General features: G+C 41.1%; 1 protein-coding gene across 4 annotated transcripts in view; it reads left to right on the top strand.

The window, feature by feature from the left end:
* The first annotated feature begins 12901 nt into the window (after window positions 1–12901).
* The window catches only part of LOC121573943 (roundabout homolog 2-like), a 138488-nt gene continuing 133158 nt past the window's right edge, over window positions 12902–18231 (top strand). For all 4 annotated transcript variants that reach the window (XM_045212472.1, XM_045212470.1, XM_045212471.1 and 1 more), the window contains exon 1: window positions 12902–13495. In XM_045212472.1, the coding sequence (XP_045068407.1) occupies window positions 13432–13495 (64 nt within the window). In that variant the 5' untranslated portion in view covers window positions 12902–13431. The remainder of the gene's footprint in view (window positions 13496–18231) is intronic.

Raw genomic sequence — 18231 nt, 5'->3', positions numbered from 1 at the left:
AGTTTGACAACATCATAATATGGCAAAGTTGTTTCCTACTATTTCTTTGCCTACTTTATCAATGTCATCGTATTTCCATGTCACTCTAAGTTAGTGTAATTTAGACTGAACAGTCACATTAGCCTCCGAGACGAGGTGCAACCCATATCTAGGGCACAAATAAATATTGGATGCAGCTATGGTGGTACTAGCTTACTCATGTCTGACTACAACAGTGTCCTAACTAGCAGCAGCAAACTCAAACCAACCCAGGGCCATAGCAAAACATGTCACAGTTGGTTTCATAGTGTAACGATGTCACCGGCCTGAATCTAATCCAATCTGGGGCCAGTTGGTCTACATCTGTAAAGCATAGAATTAGCTTCCAAATGAGATTACGTTATTTCTCGAGGTATGTTCATAATTGAAGAATGATGACAATCGTTTACCCTGTTTTTCTGTTAGACAAAGTGCACAGTTGGGTGCCAGACTGATCACCTGGTCATGAATGGATGCCTTGACCTACCAAAAGGAGCAAAGGTGGGTATCATAACATGTCCAGCAATGTGATTGCAATGGTTTAGCGACCTCCAAAAATCATTTTATTATTCACTGTTCACTTGCTATTTTCACAGCTTGTCAGGCAAGACGTCAGATTAAAACTGTGTCATGAGACACAAGTACCCTTGACACCTCCTTCATTGTTGCCAGAGTCTCCCTCGACTCCTATGAAAAGGACACGCCATCATGAGGTCTCTGATAGTGACCCAAGTTACTGCCCTGATGACACAGACAGCTTCATCAACAGTGACAGGTAATGTGTGTTATGTGAAAAGTTGTATTAAAAAATACCTGGCTTAATAAACTAGTATTCAAATTCCCCAGCCAATCAGATACAACTAGTAGTCATTTTGGTTGTGAAGTGCATTAGCAAAAAGCTTGGTCCTTTCTTTAGAACAAAATGCAATTTACCACTTGGCTGTTTATTATGTCACCCTGTCACAGGCCCTCCCAGTCAACACCAACTCATAAGATTGCCTGCTGCAGTTGTTCAAGAGATTTCCAGTTTGCAGCCGAACCTACAGCATAGAGAAGACCAGCAAGGGGGCCCTCATCAGCATCATGCAGACATGCCCTCGCTGTGAGTATTCCTATGAATGGAACAGTCAGCCACATGTTGGCAAGTATCCGGCCAGCAACCTTCACCTGTTAGCGGCAACAGCTTTCACAGGCTCATCATTTGTACAAATAGAGAAGTTAACCAACTTCATTACTTTGATACATTTGATAACCCAATTGTGAAACATCATTGATGTAAACTGACATTATTTGTTGCTTATTTTCTACTTCTTAGATGCATATAATGTCCAGGGCATAACCTAGCCTGGTGGAACCAGCGTGATCGCTGTGTTCACCATTCTATTTCACTACACATTTTATGAAATCTGAAGTGAAATAGAATGGTGAATGCAGCGATCAGGTTGGCGCCACCATGCTAATCATAACCACCATTGATAATGTAAATAGTGCTCTGTGTGTGTGTGTGTGTGTGTGTGTGTGTGTGTGTGTGTGTGTGTGTGTGTGTGTGTGTGTGTGTGTGTGTGTGTGACCGACCAGTATCTTTGATGAGGGGCCAGGAGCTGATCTACGCTGGCAAAGACCTTACCTGCAGCCTCACCTCTTGCCTGCTCACCAACGGTCGTCAATGGGGAGAACAGAATTAGGTAGGTTTAGTCTGACTTGTTCACAGAACATAGAATATGTTTGTGTGTCAGATATCACCTCTCCCTAACTGCCATTGGTAATAGAACAGTGACTGTGTGTATGTGTTCACAGATGCATGAGATGCAGTGAGACTTGCCACTCAACACATCCACAGTAAGGTGATTACTAATAATACAGTACAGCACAAACGTCCAGTAATAGCAACACCCTTTTCATTCCATGTGTCACTGATGAGCTCTGCCTCAACTCTGCCAATTTCTAAACATAGACTGGAGATGCTTTTGCCAGATGGCAGCCTCAGTTGTTTGATGGGGAGAACATAATTGGGTAGGTTTTATCTGTTCAAACTTCAACATAGTACCTGTTGTGTGTCAGATATTATCTATCTTAACTGCCATTGGTGATAGAACAGTGACTATGTGTATATGTGTTCACAGAAACATGTGTGGAGCCAGCAAATGGAGACTTGCAAGATGAAGTCCAGACTGACAGACGGGCTTGATACTGATGTCTATGAATCGAGAGAGACCTGGCACTAGACACAATTTTTACTTGTATAGTTTTTTTGTTTGTTTTGTGAATTGAATGGTATCAGTCAATATGTGGAGGGAGAAACACTGTGTATTCTGCACCAGGATCAGGGAACTCCTGTTGTATACTGGACACCACACAGGAAGGTATGACCACTGTGACATGGTACAGTATCTGTATCGGCTGGGAATAACAATGAAAGATGAAAGGTGCACATTGTTTTATAGGGATTATGTAAAGGGTTGTTTATTGTACATGGACATTTTACTACATTTGAAAGTTATCAAAACACTTAGTTTAGAATATCTACATAAATTCAGCAATTGCATTCTTCTTCTACTCTGTAGGTTACTGACCTATTCAAAGCCCTCCAGCATCTCACCATACATCTGCCTGTAGCTCAGTTGGTAGAGCATGGCGCTTGCAACGCCAGGGTTGTGGGTTTGTTTCCCACGGGGGGCCAGTATGAAAATGTATGTACTCACTAACTGTAAGTCATTCTGGATAAGAGCGTCTGCTAAATGACTAAAATGTCAAATGTAGTTATTGAACTCAACCTGCAGGATATTTGTTTGTTGTGATTGAGTGGGGGGAAACAGATGCAGGCAAGGTTCTGACAGATGGGTGTGTCTTGGTGGTGGCAAGGACACACCCAAGAAACACCCACATCAAACCACACCCCCAAGCCAACTCATGTTTGGCTTCTGTCATGGCTGCCAGCATTTCTTGAGGAGCAAGCCAAAAAACGAGGCCAAATCAGCGGGCGCAGTTCCCCTTTAAAGCGACAACTCACTGGCACAATAAAATGTTTTTGTGTGAAAGAATGGATAAATGGGTTGGGAAGCAATTATAAAAATCTTAACAGAAAGATGTTAACTTTTTACCTAAACGTAGATGGGCAGTTAGATGCAGGTTATTTAGTGTGTGTGTGCTTTTGTACTAAACAACACTAATGTCGGCTCAATTGAAACCTGCATTGTAGTATTTATTCAGTGACAGTAGCATATAGACATACCTTTTCCCAGAAGTAACATAAAAACAGTGTTTTGTGTGCCGTAAAAACAGCTGATAGACTCCCCTCACATGCAAAAGCATCCAGTTTTTAGAATAAGACAGGTAGCTAGCAGGAAGTGGTGGTGTATAAAAGATACTGAGCTTACCATACATTAGCAAAACATAGAATAGCACAGCTAGCACACTACAACAGTCTAAACAACATTTGAAAGAAACTTTTTGAAATAAATAAATGGGTTACGTTTTGATTTGATGTTGAATCACACATCATGTTAAGGCTTTTATACTAACTGTTCCAGACAACTGTGTGATCACGCTCTCCGTTGCCGATGTGAGCAAGACCTTTAAACAGGACAACATTCACAAGGCCGCGGGGCCAGACGGATTACCAGGACGTGTACTCAGAGCATGCGCGGACCAACTGGCAAGTGTCTTCACTGACATTTTCAACCTCTCCCTGACCGAGTCTGTAATACCTACATGTTTCAAGCAGACCACCATAGTCCCTGTACCCATGAGAGCAAAGGTAACACGCCTAAATGACTACCGCCCTGGAGCACTCACGTCGGTAGCCATGAAGTGCTTTGAAAGGCTGGTCATGGCTCACATCAACACCATCATCACAGAAACCCTAGACCCACTCCAATTCGCATACCGCCCCAACAGATCCACAGATGATGCAATCTCAATCGCACTCCACACTGCCCTTTCCCACCTTGACAAAAGGAACACCTATGTGAGAATGCTGTTCATTGACTACAGCTCAGCGTTCAACACCATAGTGCCCACAAAGCTCATAACTAAGCAACTGGATCCTGGACTTCCTGACGGGCCGCGCCCAGGTGGTAAGGGTAGGCAACAACACATCTGCCACGCGGGGCCCCTCAGGGGTGCGTGCTTAGTCCCCTCCTGTACTCCCTGTTCACCCACGACTGCGTGGCCAAGCACTACTCCAACACCATCATTAAGTTTGCTGACGACACAACAGTGGTAGGCCTGATCACCGACAACGATGAGACAGCCTATAGGGAGGAGGTCAGAGACCTGGCCGTGTGGTGAAAAGATTTGGCATGGGTCCCCAGATCCTCAAAAACTTCTACAGCTGCACCATCGAGAGCATCCTGACCGGTTGCATCACCGCCTGCTACCGTAAGGCGCTACAGAGGGTAGTGAATACGGCTCAGTACATCACTGGGGCCAAGCTTCCTGCCATCCAGGACCTATATACTAGGCGGTGTCAGAGTGAGGCCCAAAACATTGTCAAAGACTCCAGTCACCGAAGTCATAGACTGTTCTCTCTGCTACCACACGGTGCCGGAACGCCAGGCCTAGGTCCAAAAGGCTCCTTAACAGCTTCTACCCCCAAGCCATAAGATTGCTGAACAATTAATCAAAACACCACCCAGACTATTTACATTGACCCCCCCCGCTACTCGTTGTTTATTATCTATGCATAGTCACAGGTAGGAGCATTGGGCCAGTAACCGAAAGGTTGCTGGATCGAATCACCGAGCTGACAAGGTACAAATCTGTCGTTCTGCCCCTGAGCGAGGCAGTTAACCCACTGTTCTCCAGGCACTGATGATGTGGATGTCGATCAAGGCAGCCCTCCGCACCTCTCTGATTCAGAGGGGTTGGGTTAAATGCGGAAGACACATTTCAGTTGAATGCATTCAGTTGTACAACTGACTAGGTATCCCCCTTTCCCTACCTACATGTACAAATTACCTCGACTAACCTGTACCCCCACACATTGACTCGGTACCGGTACCTCCTGTATATAGCCTCGTTATTGTGTTACTTTTTATTTTATTTTTTACTTTAGTTTATTTAGTAAATATTTTCTTAACTCTATTTCTTTAACTGCATTGCTGGTTAAGAGCTTGTAAGTAAGCATTTCACGGTACCTATTGTATTCGGTGCATGTGACAAATACATTTTGATTTGATTTGATTTGAATTTACTATTCAGCAAGATTCATTTTGTATCTCTCATTCAGAGAACAACCTTACAGTGGATCACTACTGAAAGTGAAATAGTTTGGTTTCTATATACTGATGCACTGTCAATAACCATCTTTCAAATTACCCAGGCAAGCTCGACAAACTAATTCACAAAAACACTCATTATTCTTTCCCGCCAATTTCCAAGAGTAACTTGTTTTTGTTTACTATACAGCTTCTGCTAAGAAATATTAATGGACAATTTGCATTATGCAGCATGGCTGAAGTAGACTCCCCTCACAGGCAAAAGCTTCCAGTTTTCAGAATAACACTAGCAGGAAGTGATGGTGTAACAAAGATACTGAGCTTACCATACATTAGCAAAGCATAGCATAGCTAGCAGACCACACCACACCACAACACAACACACCATTTGCTACAGCAGCAGGTTAGATTGAATTGGGTCATTCATTTAGATACATTACCCTTGCAGAGTTATGTAGTAAACATATAAATGGGTCGTTCCACCAATTCGGTGTCTTTTGAGAAGTCTAATTTGGACCAAAAAAAAACAACGTTTGATTTCACCCTTTTTAACATTTGGTCATAAAGAGCACATTATTTTATTTGTATTTGTTTTTAATCTTTATTTAACTAGGCAAGTCAATTAAGAACAAATTATTATTTACAACGACAGCCTACCAAGAGGCAAAAGGCCTCCTGTGGGGACAAAGTAGGACAAAACACACATAACGACAAGAGAGACACCACAACACTACATAAAGAGAGACCTAAGGCAACAACACAGCAGGCAGCAACACGTGACAACAACACGGTAGCAACACATGGCAGCAGCACAACATGATAGCAGCACAAACATGGAACAAACATTGTTAGGCACAGACAACAGCACATAGGGCAAAGAGGTAAAGACAACAATACATCAACGATTTCAGCATAGTGCACCTTTAAGTGCCAAATAAGGTAACAGGGTTGACCGTAACAATTTCATCTTAAATCACCCATAAATCCTCTTGTGACAGGGGGAATGGAAGCTTGTTGTGTGCAACAGGGAGTTGCAATTGAATGCAAACTTCACAAAACAATTGAAATTGTTAAAACATTTTAGCCTGTCTATCTGGTTGACATGTTATGCTCGACCCGCTCAGTTTGTCACCAGAAAACACCAGCAAATGGCCACAAAGAGTAGAACCATCTCACCTGCTTTTACACTATGATTAGACTTTTAGATGTTCAATGTCCTTAAAAAAATAAAAATAAAAATAAACTAGAGTAACGAGAGTTCAGTTCACGTAACAGGGTTGACCTGAAAACAAGGGGCAGACGTAAATGAATCACTAATCACATTAAACAAATAATAATCTTCAGAAATGACTTTGTCAAAGCAACAAAATATCTGGTGCTTTACGTTGATGATGAAAACTTGGAGAAATGTTGGGGTTAAGTGGGTTAGAATCTTCCTAGAAGTCACAGAGGGTGCATGGAAGAACATGCTGAATTTTGGCACTTTAGCAAGTCTTTATTAATATAAAAAATCTGATTGATTGAATTCTCCATGTGGTCTATATTAAAGGAAACGTAATTTAATATAACATGCTTTTAAAATGCTATATTGCTGCACAATTTCTACTTAAAGTATGAAAGGGACCAAAAGGCACTCATTTCATGGAACGACCCAAATAACAAATATAAAAAAATGGCTGGTCATTTGAAAAACGAAAACACTGAAGAGCGGCTCATCTTATCGTAATAAAACATTTGCATACAATATAGCTAACTCAATTGCTTTAACATCATTTCTGGCACACATTTAGAGCAGTATGTGAAATGCAGTCAAGTACTATTCAGAGGCATTTCGATCAGTCTCCATGGCAATCACAGTTTGATTTCTCTGTAATATGTGTGGACATTAGTGTTGTTGGATAGCAGCAGAAGTATTGAAATGGCAAGGCTTGGCAGAGGCAGGCCCTTTGTGAAAGGGTGAACATTTACAAGTTAAAAAACCCCAGCTAAAATTAAGCTAAAATGGATTGTGCAATGGTTTGTTGACAGACAAATGCTCCAACATGGAACTTTAATAATTTGAATAACTCAGTATGATTGCCATGTCATGCAATCGTTACAACTGAGGATACAACAAAAACTGTTTTCCACAATCCACATAACATGTGATCTTGTTTTGGAATGCCACAACCAATGCTATATGCTTGACAGACTTGCTTGGCCAAAGTCCATTTGGAGCTGTCAGCTTTAATGGTGAGTGGTTGATCTGGGGCAATAAATCATGTTACACTGGCACATGCTGAAAACCCAGTCCACAGTCAATCGATTAATTAGCCACATGAGGCACAGGGGCTGTCACTTCTCATCCGGTCCATGTGATGGTCATGTGTGTTGTGTGATGTTCTGGGGGTTGCATGTATGGTTCATGTATACAATTCCAAGTTGTTGTTGATGCTGTCTGTGTTCTAGCGATCATTATGCATGGCTAACTGTGTTGCGCAATGCACTTAAGGTTAGATAAGCCATTTGCATTCTGATCACAGTTCGCTATAGTTCACAATATTCAGAGAATATATTTTTCTACCTATTCTTTCGAAGGCTTGTATGAACTTTCAACCTGGTCTCAGGGCAATTCGTAGGATTTGAGATGTACATTTAAGGCTCCATTCAGCATTGCATATTACATTAGGTTAGGTTACACTATGAATGGAATAGTGGTCATACAATATCATACGAGTTAGAGGGCATATTGTATCATACGTCTTACCCAGTCGTACAATAGCATATGAATTGGATGATGTAAGACAGGGGTAGGCAACCCTGTTCCTGGAGTGCCGCAGGTACTGCAGGATTTTATTCCAACTAGGCACCTTACCAACGAGCTGCAAAAAACACTCAAATCGGACTGTTTTATCGCCATCTCTTCATTCAAAGACTCAATCATGGACACTCTTACTGACAGTTGTGGCTGCTTCGCTTGATGTATTGTTGTCTCTACCTTCTTGCCTTTTTGCTGTTGTCTGTGCCCAATGTTCTGTGCTGCTACCATGTTGTGCCGCTGCCATGTTGTGTTGCTACCATGTTGTTGTCATGTGGTGTTGCTACCATGCTGTGTTGTCATGTGTTGCTGCCATGCTATGTTGTTGTCTTAGGTCTCTCTTTATGTAGTGTTATGTATACGTCTTCCTCTGAGACCAGGTTGCTTTTTGCATCATAACAACAAAGGTCACCTGGTCTTCCAGGTTGGTTAAATCAAAAACACGAAGTGCCTGCGGCTCTCCAGGACCAGAGTTGCCTACCCCTGAAGTAGGGTATTATATGTCTTGGCAGACCTATAGAGTTATATGTCTTCCTCTGAGACCAGGTTGCTTGTTGTATCAAAACAACAAAGGAGAATTATGGGGAGAATTTACCTTGGTGGTTAGGAGAACTAAAACGACAAAGGTTAGGAGAATTTATGTAAAAGGTTAGTGGAACTAAATCGAAAAGGTTAGGAGAATTTATGTAAACGGTAAGGAGAATTAAGTTAAGATTAGGAAAAGGGTTAGCTAAAATGCTACAGTTAACTCAAACATGCAACCTTTGGATTGCTAGACGGTTGTTTCTGTCTACAGTAAGAAGACCACTAGTACATAAGGGTTTTTCTTTATTTTTACTATTTTCTACATTGTAGAATAATAGTGAAGATAACAAAACTATGAAATAACACATATGGAATCATGTATAACCAAAAACATTTTAAACAAATCAAAACATATTTTATATTCTTCAAAGTAGCCGCCCTTTACCTTGATGTCAGCTTTGCACACTCTTGTTATTCTCTCAACCAGCTTCATGGGGAATGTTTTCCAACAGTCTTGAAGGAGTTCCCACATATTCTGAGCACTTGTTGACTGCTTTTCCTTCACTCTGTGTTCCTACTCATCCCAAACCATATCAACTGGGTTGAGGTCGGGTGATTGTGGAGGCCAGGTCATCTGATGCAGCACTCCAACACTCTCCTTCTTGGTCAAATAGCCCTTACACAGCCTGGAGGTGTGTTTTGGATCATTGTCCTGTTGAAAAACAAATGATAATCCTACTAAGCCCAAACCAGATGGGATGGTGTATCGCTGCAGAATGCTGTGGTAGCCATGCTGGTTAAGTGTGTCTTGAATTCTAAATAAATCACAGACAGTGTCACCAGCAAAGCACCCCCACACCATCACACCTCCTCCTCCATGCTTCACGTTGGGAACCACACATGCGGAGATCATCAGTTCACCTACTCAACGTCTCACAAAGACACGGCGGTTAGAACCAAAAATCTCAAATTTGGACTCATCAGACCAAAGGATATATTTCCACCGGTCCAAGCAAGTCTCTTCTTCTTTTTGGTGTCCTTTAGTAGTGGTTTCTTTGCAGCAATTCGACCATGAAGGTCTGATTCACGCAGTCTCCTCTGAACAGTTGATGTTGAGATGTGTCTGTTACTTGAACTCTGTGAAGAATTTATTTGGGCTGCAATTTCTGAGGCTGGTAACTCTAATGAACTTATCCTCTGTAGCAGAGGTAACTCTGGGTCTTCCTTTCCTGTGGCGGTCCTGATGAGAGCCAGTTTTATCATAGCGCTTGATGGTTTTTGCTACTGCACTTGAAGAAACTTTAAAAGTTATTGAAATGTTCCAGATTGACTGACCTTCATGTCTTAAAGTACTGATGGACTGTCGTTTTTCTTTGCTTATTTGAGCTGTTCTTGCCATAATATGGACTTGGTCTTTTACCAAATAGGGCTATCTTCTGTATACCACCCTTACGTTGTCACAACACAACTGATTGGCTCAAACGCATTAAGAAGGAAAGAAATTCCACAAATTAACTTTAAGAAGGCACACCTGTTAATTGAAATGCATTCCAGGTGACTACCTCATGAAGCTGGTTGAGAGAATGCCAAGAGTGTGCAAAGCTGTCATCAAGGCAAAGGGTGGCTACTTTGAAGAATCTCAAATATATATGTTTAACACTTTTTTGGTTACTACATGATTCCATATTGGTTATTTCATAGTTTTGATGTCTTCCATATTATTCTACAATGTAGAAAATAGTAAAAAAAATAAAGAAAAGCCCTTGAATGAGTAGGTGTGTCCAAACTTTTGACTGGTACTGTATATGTCTTGGAGGTGCTAAAAAATATGTAATATGCTTCGTATGTCTTGGAAGACCTAGAGGTGGTTTAGGTCCTTTAACCCTTCATCTGTTTACTAGATGTACCTGTACTGTTTTATTGGAATTATGCCCACAACAACTCACAGAGAAATTTAAGAAATATATTTTTTGAATGCTAATGACGAAAAGAAAGGATGGGAGAGATAGCCACCAACTGCATCTTGTGAAGTATTTCAAAAAGGCCATGCTCAACCGATTTAGCGTTTGTAATACCTGATGATAATTTGCTTCAAACAGCAAGGTGTGACAAATGAAGCAGATGCACAGCAATAGAACCCTAACACTGAAGTACCTCTGGGGCCGAGAAACAGCATCCAACCGTGTTGATAGGCTGTCGGCCATAATATGACATCTAATGCTGGATAATATGTCTAAATTCATTGACTGCACCATTTCGATGACAGCTTGGCCAAATGTTTGATGCGGGTCCCAAACTAGAGTCATCCGTCATAGACAAGCTGAAATGTATTTAGGGACTGCATCATCGTGTTTTATTCAATTACGTACTGGAGCTCAATTAATCAGCTTTCGTAATTAAATTAAACATGCACATGCATGAAACATGACGGCGATATCAACGGTATTCACAGTTAGGGGAACTTTCCTATGTGTTGTAGTGCTTTAGAAGGAGGATATATTCAAGTTAATGTTATTAGATTAGATTGTGTAGATTGTGTTAGAATGCATGGATTTCTAAATTAGGATTTAACAGCAGAAACATTATTAGTTAAATATACAATGGTGGCCTACACCAGAATACCAAGGAATCCTGGTAATATCCCAGTCCCTATCACAGTAGTGAAGTCTTTACACATTAATATGCACAGGCAGCTCAGTAAATGTAATCTCCCAATGCATTTCTATGAATGTCAAGCATCGCGTGTTTACTTGGGTGTTTTGCAATACGTCACATGTATTTGGTCGAGTGGCACTCTATCCAATCACTCCGTATTATTTCCCAGCTTGGGACTCGATGGGTCCCGCTATGTGCTGCTCTGTCACATCTCATCCTCTGCAGTTTTCCCCTATCTCCAAGCGCATGTAATATTGCCTTTTGCCTTCCATCAAGTCAAGACAAGGCCCTCCTTCAGATAGATGGTGAAATGTTCTCAGCACTGTGGTGTTTGTTAAAGGCCCAGTGCTGTCAAAAACTTGATTTTCCTGTGTTTAATATATATTTCCAAACTATGACGTTGGAATAGAACTGTGAAATTATAAAAATGATGATAATGCCCTTTTAGTGTAAGAGCTGTTTGAAAAGACTGACTGAAATTTCGGCCTGTTTTGGTGGTTTGTAGTTTTGGCCTGCCTGGTGACATCACCAGCCCTTAAATTAGTTAATAGACCAATAAGAAAGATAGTTCCAAACCTCTCTGCCAATAACAGCTAGTTTTCAGTTTTCTCCTCCCCACTCAGACCACAGTCCTAGCAACATTCTTGCTTGAGAAATTGCTCTTTGCTAAGAAGCTATTTTTGTTTCTTTTGACGATTTAAATTGAAAACAATCACAGTAAAGTACTTAATTCTTACCCAGAAATTATTTGATTTTTAGATAAAAACTGCTGCATTGGACCTTTCAGATTCTAGAACGTCTGTTTATTGCCTGCTTTGCGTAAATAACATCATATAGCTCTAATGCCTAGTCAATGTGATTGTGAATCCTGGAGTGTGTTTTTTCATATGTAAGGCACATGATATGTTTACATTTACATTTACATTTTAGTAATTTAGCAGACGCTCTTATCCAGAGCGACTTACAGGAGCAATTAGGGTTAAGTGCCTTGCTCAACATTTGAATTCATTCCACCTCACGTGATTGACGCCATTATCCCAAGGTAAATTAAATGCACATAGTGGTGAATAATGTATACATTTTCATGTGAATATTGTGAATCAACATACACCATGGAGATTGAAAAAAAAAATGACTCGATTTTTTAGGCCCAGCATTCTGAATGGATTTTACTTGAACTCTGTAACTGGCAATACAAAATCTCCCCACAACCTTATTAATTAACACAATTGTTCGACTGACCATATGACATTCATACAATTTGATGTAAAAATATTATCCTGACACTAACTAACCTCTTTTTATGGAATGAGTTGAGACCAATACATTCTATTGATCTGTTTGCAGCCCTGGGTAAACATATTTTAAGCTTTTTTATTACCCATACCAGATTGATTTATATACTCTGAAATAACTTATGCAAATATTAGGTCTACATCTTGAAATTAAAGTAAAGTCGTTGGCGTGCGTATACCTACAGTCTCGAAATGCGCAGTGTGGTGTGTGTAATTTGCGCATAATTTTGTCAATTCTAAGAAAATTATGCGAAATACTTTTTCACTGTCTCTTTAAGAGTGTTCACTGTTTTGACTGCTATAGACTGGGGCTAGGGGGTGGGCTTTAGCCACGAGAGCGTGTTGGCGATAACGGGACTTGTAATTCAGTTCATTCAAGAGAGAGGATGGAATGGGAGAAGAGAAATAATGAAAGTCTCTATCAAGAATTAAACTGCACATACTCTCACAGAAGTTACCCTTTTGATGAGGAAGTTGATTCTCAATACAGAGCAACCTGGACTCGGGGGTAGACATAGCCTAACATCGTGGGCTGAATGTAAATCTGTACAGCGTTATGAAAAATTCCCATCAACAAACAATACGGTGACAGCAGAGAAAACTAAGAAAATAGAGTATCTTCTCTCTACTCCCGACCGTATCCATGCGCGTATTTTTGTAATCCTTCCGATATAAGAAAAAACCTAAAGGAATTTATTCTTAAGAATGTTTTATGTAGGCTTTTTGAAGCAGTTGTGATGCTGCGAGTGGTTAAGTGGTAGAAATTGTCTCAAGGTGTGGGGCTGACTTTCCAAAGTTGTCGGAGTCGGCTTCTGTAGACTTGACAGACCTTACCCACATTTTGATAATTTTGAGTTTTTTGGGGGGGATACCTAACAAACTTTTCTTGTTTGAAGACAACTTTATCATACACCAGAGGGTAATGGAGTTTCGCCTCACTTTGGATACCCTACCGGTTATTTTTGCGCTTATTGGTTTGGTTTTTGGTAAGTTCAATGCATGATCCAATTCTCCTATTTCTTATAGTTCATGATTAATGATTTTTCCTATAAATAAGTTATGAAGTGTGATGTTTTTTTTTTTTTGTGGCACTCTCGGTCCAATAGCCAAGGAAATTAAATGTGTGGTTTATTTTACACACAAGGCTTCAGTGACAGACGCTCATTCACCTTAATTCGTCTTGGTATAGGCCTAGTAAAAAAATATCAAAAAGGTTGATATGCTTATTACCACATTATAAAGAATGTCCATAGATGCTCATCCTTAATCCATCAATTTCTCAGCTAAACGCAGATTATTGGCTATACCTTTAAATGAGGAAAATACATCAGTGAGGGGAGAAATGTTTATGAGGCCACCTTGACAATGCCTGAGCAGTCACATACATAACTATTCAGTGATGCCACTGGGAGGGACACCACTTAAATTACATCAACTCAGTTTGAGAGAGGAAACATGGCTGGCTTAGGGACCTTGGCAACATGTTGACCTCTTTTGTGATTGTGTCTTTGAGATCTGTATTCCGGAATAACAGAGGACAGGAGAGTGGGCCAGAATTCGAACAGCTGAATGTTGAAGTTGTGCCAATAAAGATATAATAATACAGTATGTCCTAATCACAATAACATAATTTTGAAGTTTCACTGAGTTTTGTCACAGACGATGGATTGTTCTCAAGAGAAACTCACCCTGGTGATTAATACAAATAATTTACCATAACTCGCTATCCCCATTGCATGTCGTATTGCCACTTGGGAGTATTCCCGGTCGTACACAGAAGCCGATTTAACAGGAATGACTTGGATTTTGTTGTTTCTGACAGCGTGGTGTATTGGGCCCTTCCTTATACTGCTGAAGCTGGCTTTTACAAGGCTGTAAACATTGGCTATGAACCCAGAGCATGACAACATCTGGGAAAGCAGTCCTTCAATGATTCCAGATGCTCCTATGGGTCTACAAGGCTAATTTGAACGTACACTCATTCGCAGCGTTGTCAAATCTTCCTAATTCAATGTCCCCATAACCTCAAATCGAATCAATGTCATTTTAGCCATAAAAAAAAAAACGTTTTACTTCTCTAAATCCAAATATCCTAGGTGTCCCTGTGTAGACGCAAGCTGTTTTCCACTGTACACTACTGGTCAAAAGTTTTAGAACACCTACTCATTCAAGGGTTTTTCTTTATTTTTACTATTTTCCACTATCAAACTATAAAATAACACATATGGAATCATGTAGTAACCAAAAATCTGTTAACCCTCCCGTTGTCCTAGGGTCAAAATGACCCGCCACTGTGTTGAACCAACTTTATTTAATTTTTATATTTTTTTGATCATTTGTGAGAAGGAGGCAGTGATACTTTATTTAAAGTCTCACTGCCTCCTTCTCACAAATGATCCCAAAAATATAAAAATTAAATAAAGTTGGTTCAACACAGTGGCGGGTCATTTTGACCCTAGGACAACGGGAGGGTTAAACAAATCAAAATATATTTTATATTTGAGATTCTTCAAATAGCCACCCTTTGCCTTGATGACAGCTTTGCACACTCTTGGCATTCTCTCAACCAGCTTCACCTGGAATGCTTTTCCAACAGTCTTGAAGGAGTTCCCACATATGCTGAGCACTTGTTGGCTGCTTTTCCTTCGCTCTGCCGTCCGACTCATCCCAAACCATCTCAATTGGGTTGAGGTCGGGGGATTGTGGAGGCCAGGTCATCTGATGCAGCAACCCATCACTCTCCTTCTTTTTTTTCTTAGTCATTTAGCAGACACTCTTATCCAGAGCGACATACAGTTAGTGAGTGCATACGTTTTTCATACTGGCCCCCCGTGGGAAACGAACCCACAACCCTGGCGTTACAAGCGCCATGCTCTACCAACTGAGCTACAGGGGAATAGCCCTTACACAGCCTGGAGGTGTGTTGGGTCATTGCCTGTTGAAAAACTAATGATAGTCCCACTAAGCCCAAACCAGATGGGATGGTGTATCGCTGCAAAATGCTGTGGTAGCCATGCTGGTTAAGTGTGCCTTGAATTCTAAATAAATCACAGACAGGGTCACCAACTAAGCACCCCCACACCATCACACCTCCTCCTCCATGCTTCACGTGGGAAATACACATGCGTAGATCATCCTTTCACCCACACCGTGTCTTACAAAGACACGGCGGTTTGAACCAAAAATCTCAAATTTGGACTCCAGACCAAATGATACATTTCCACCGGTCTAATGTCCATTGCTCGTGTTTCTTGGCCTAAGCAAGTCTCTTCTTCTTATTGGTGTCCTTTAGTAGTGGTTTCTTTGCAGCAATTTGACCATGAAGGCCTGATTCACACAGTCTCCTCTGAAAAGTTGATGTTGAGATGTGTCTGTTACTTGAACTCTGTGAAGCATTTATTTGGGCTGCAATTTCTGAGGCTGGTAACTCTAATTAACTTATCTTCTGCAGCAGAGGTAACTCTGGGTCTTCCATTCCTGTGGCGGTCCTCATGAGAGCCAGTTTCATCATAGCGCTTGATGGTTTTTGCGACTGCGCTTGAAGAAACTTTCAAAGTTCTTGATTTTTTTACGTATTGACTGACCTTCATGTCTTAACGTAATGATGGAATGTCGTTTCTCTTTGCTTATTTGAGCTTTTCTTGCCATAATATGGACTTGGTATTTTACCAAATAGGGCTATCTTCTGTATACCCCCCCTACCTTGTCACAAAACAACTGATTGGCTCAAACGCAATAAGAAGGAAAGAAATTCCACAAATTAACTATTAAGAAGGCACACCTGTTAAATGAAATGCATTCCAGGGGACTACCTCATGAAGCTGGTTGAGAGAATGCCAAGAGTGTGCAAAGCTGTCATCAAGGCAAAGGGTGGCTATTTGAAGAATCTCAAATATAAAATATATTTTGATTTGTTTAACACTTTTGTGGTTACTACATGATTCCATATGTGTTATTTTATAGTTTTGATGTCTTCACTATTATTCTACAATGTAGAAAATAGTAAAAATGAAGAAAAACCCTTGAATGAGCAGGTGTTCTAAAACTTTTGATCAGTAGTGTACATGTCACCATTCGACAAAAAGTCTCCACCAACCATTCTCACTATGCGCTGAAGGTCCCTCCAGCTATCTCCCATCACCTTTCCACACCTGATGAAAGCCTTCAACAGGGGGCCAGGGTGAAGTTTCAATTCCTGGCTTCAATTTGTCAGTAAGGTGACCCTCAGTCAACCCAGTCGCTAGTTTGTCAACCCTGTTGCCAGTCTCCTGAATGACTGAATGGGTGAGGGCAATGCGTTTGCTCAGCTCCTTATGAGGTCGCTATGAAATTCCAGCAGAACAGCTGGCAGTTTTCTCGTGACTATCCCCAAACAGGCCTTTGATGAGGCCAAAAATACGGGATCTAACCTTTGACTCCAATTCTTAATTACAGTACACACACATCTCAGACAAGATCTCGGTGGAGAATGGCCTATAACCACTAGCTAAGCTTTTATAGTTTTTAAGTCATAAATAGGTGTTTGAGGATTATTTGTTTTTACTACTGTGCTGTTATTGCAAAATGTAAAGAGAGATACACATACATCTAATTGCTACATTTGTGTCTGGGTTACACCAGCCTCTGACATGCCCCTTAATTCACCCATAGTATCTATGCATCTCTGTGTCATCTCCATTACTCAGTGAGTCATTACCTAAACGGTGACGTGAATGACGAAGACTGTTGATGGGTAACAGGGATGACTCACTAGCTCACCATAGACCAGGCTCTTCCTGTTTGTCTGTCGTAAACACTGTCTGAGACATCTGACTGCTACCAGCCCATAAAACATATAGTAGACAGACAGCCGCATCCCCAAGTGAGGGAACCAGACATCTTAATCATCTTGGTTCTGGTCTAAAATTATCAGTTTGACAGGATCTAGCAAGATCTACAGTCAGCGAGACACACAAGTGAGACAGACAGACAAACAGACAGATAAAAACAGAGGGAGAGAGTTAGGCAAGACACAGTCAGAACCCTCTCCGTTGCCTCTCAGACGCAGACACACACACAACCAGTCCCCCTCATCGCTCCTCTCTTCATCTGTTATCAGGCAGATCAAGCTGCCAATAACTTGGGAGGTGTTGGCATGAGCAGTTGAGTTGATCCATCTTCCATAGTGTGACTCAGCTAACCAGGCATAAATACATGGTCAAACCCTCATTCACTCTAACTATTAAAATAATAATGATATTCCTCATAGAGTTTGCTCAATGTCTGCTAATTGTCATCAGCCAAGGTCAGTTATCAAAAGCTCACACTAAAATAGTCATCAACAGGCAGAAATAGTCAATTGAAGTTCAGTTAAGTCTGTTTGAACAAAACATTGTTATTCCGAGGGTTAAAATGAGGCACCCTGACCTCTTTGCCACTACCAGACAGGGCTGAGGTATTTCCAGTTTACCCGGGCATCAAAAGAAACCAACCAAACCACAGGGGGGACTCTATTTAGCAGTGGCTGCTGACAGCACCTCTCTCCAGACCTCAAAGAGCTCCAGCGCAGCTGTCCGAAGTGAAAACAAGCCACATGGGCCTCAACAATACCAGTGTGGCATCAATCTGATGGGCCCCTGGGCCAGTGCCCCAAGTTGCAGACAGCTTAATGGCCGAGGGCATTAGTTCCAGTGGTCCAGTGGTTATGGGGACGTTGTGGGGATGATGAAGATGAAAGGTTGTG

Source organism: Coregonus clupeaformis, unplaced genomic scaffold (assembly GCF_020615455.1).
Source record: "Coregonus clupeaformis isolate EN_2021a unplaced genomic scaffold, ASM2061545v1 scaf0016, whole genome shotgun sequence".
NCBI lineage: Eukaryota > Metazoa > Chordata > Actinopteri > Salmoniformes > Salmonidae > Coregonus > Coregonus clupeaformis.
Note: the sequence above shows the minus strand (reverse complement) of the source record. Positions and strands in the feature narration are given on the sequence as shown.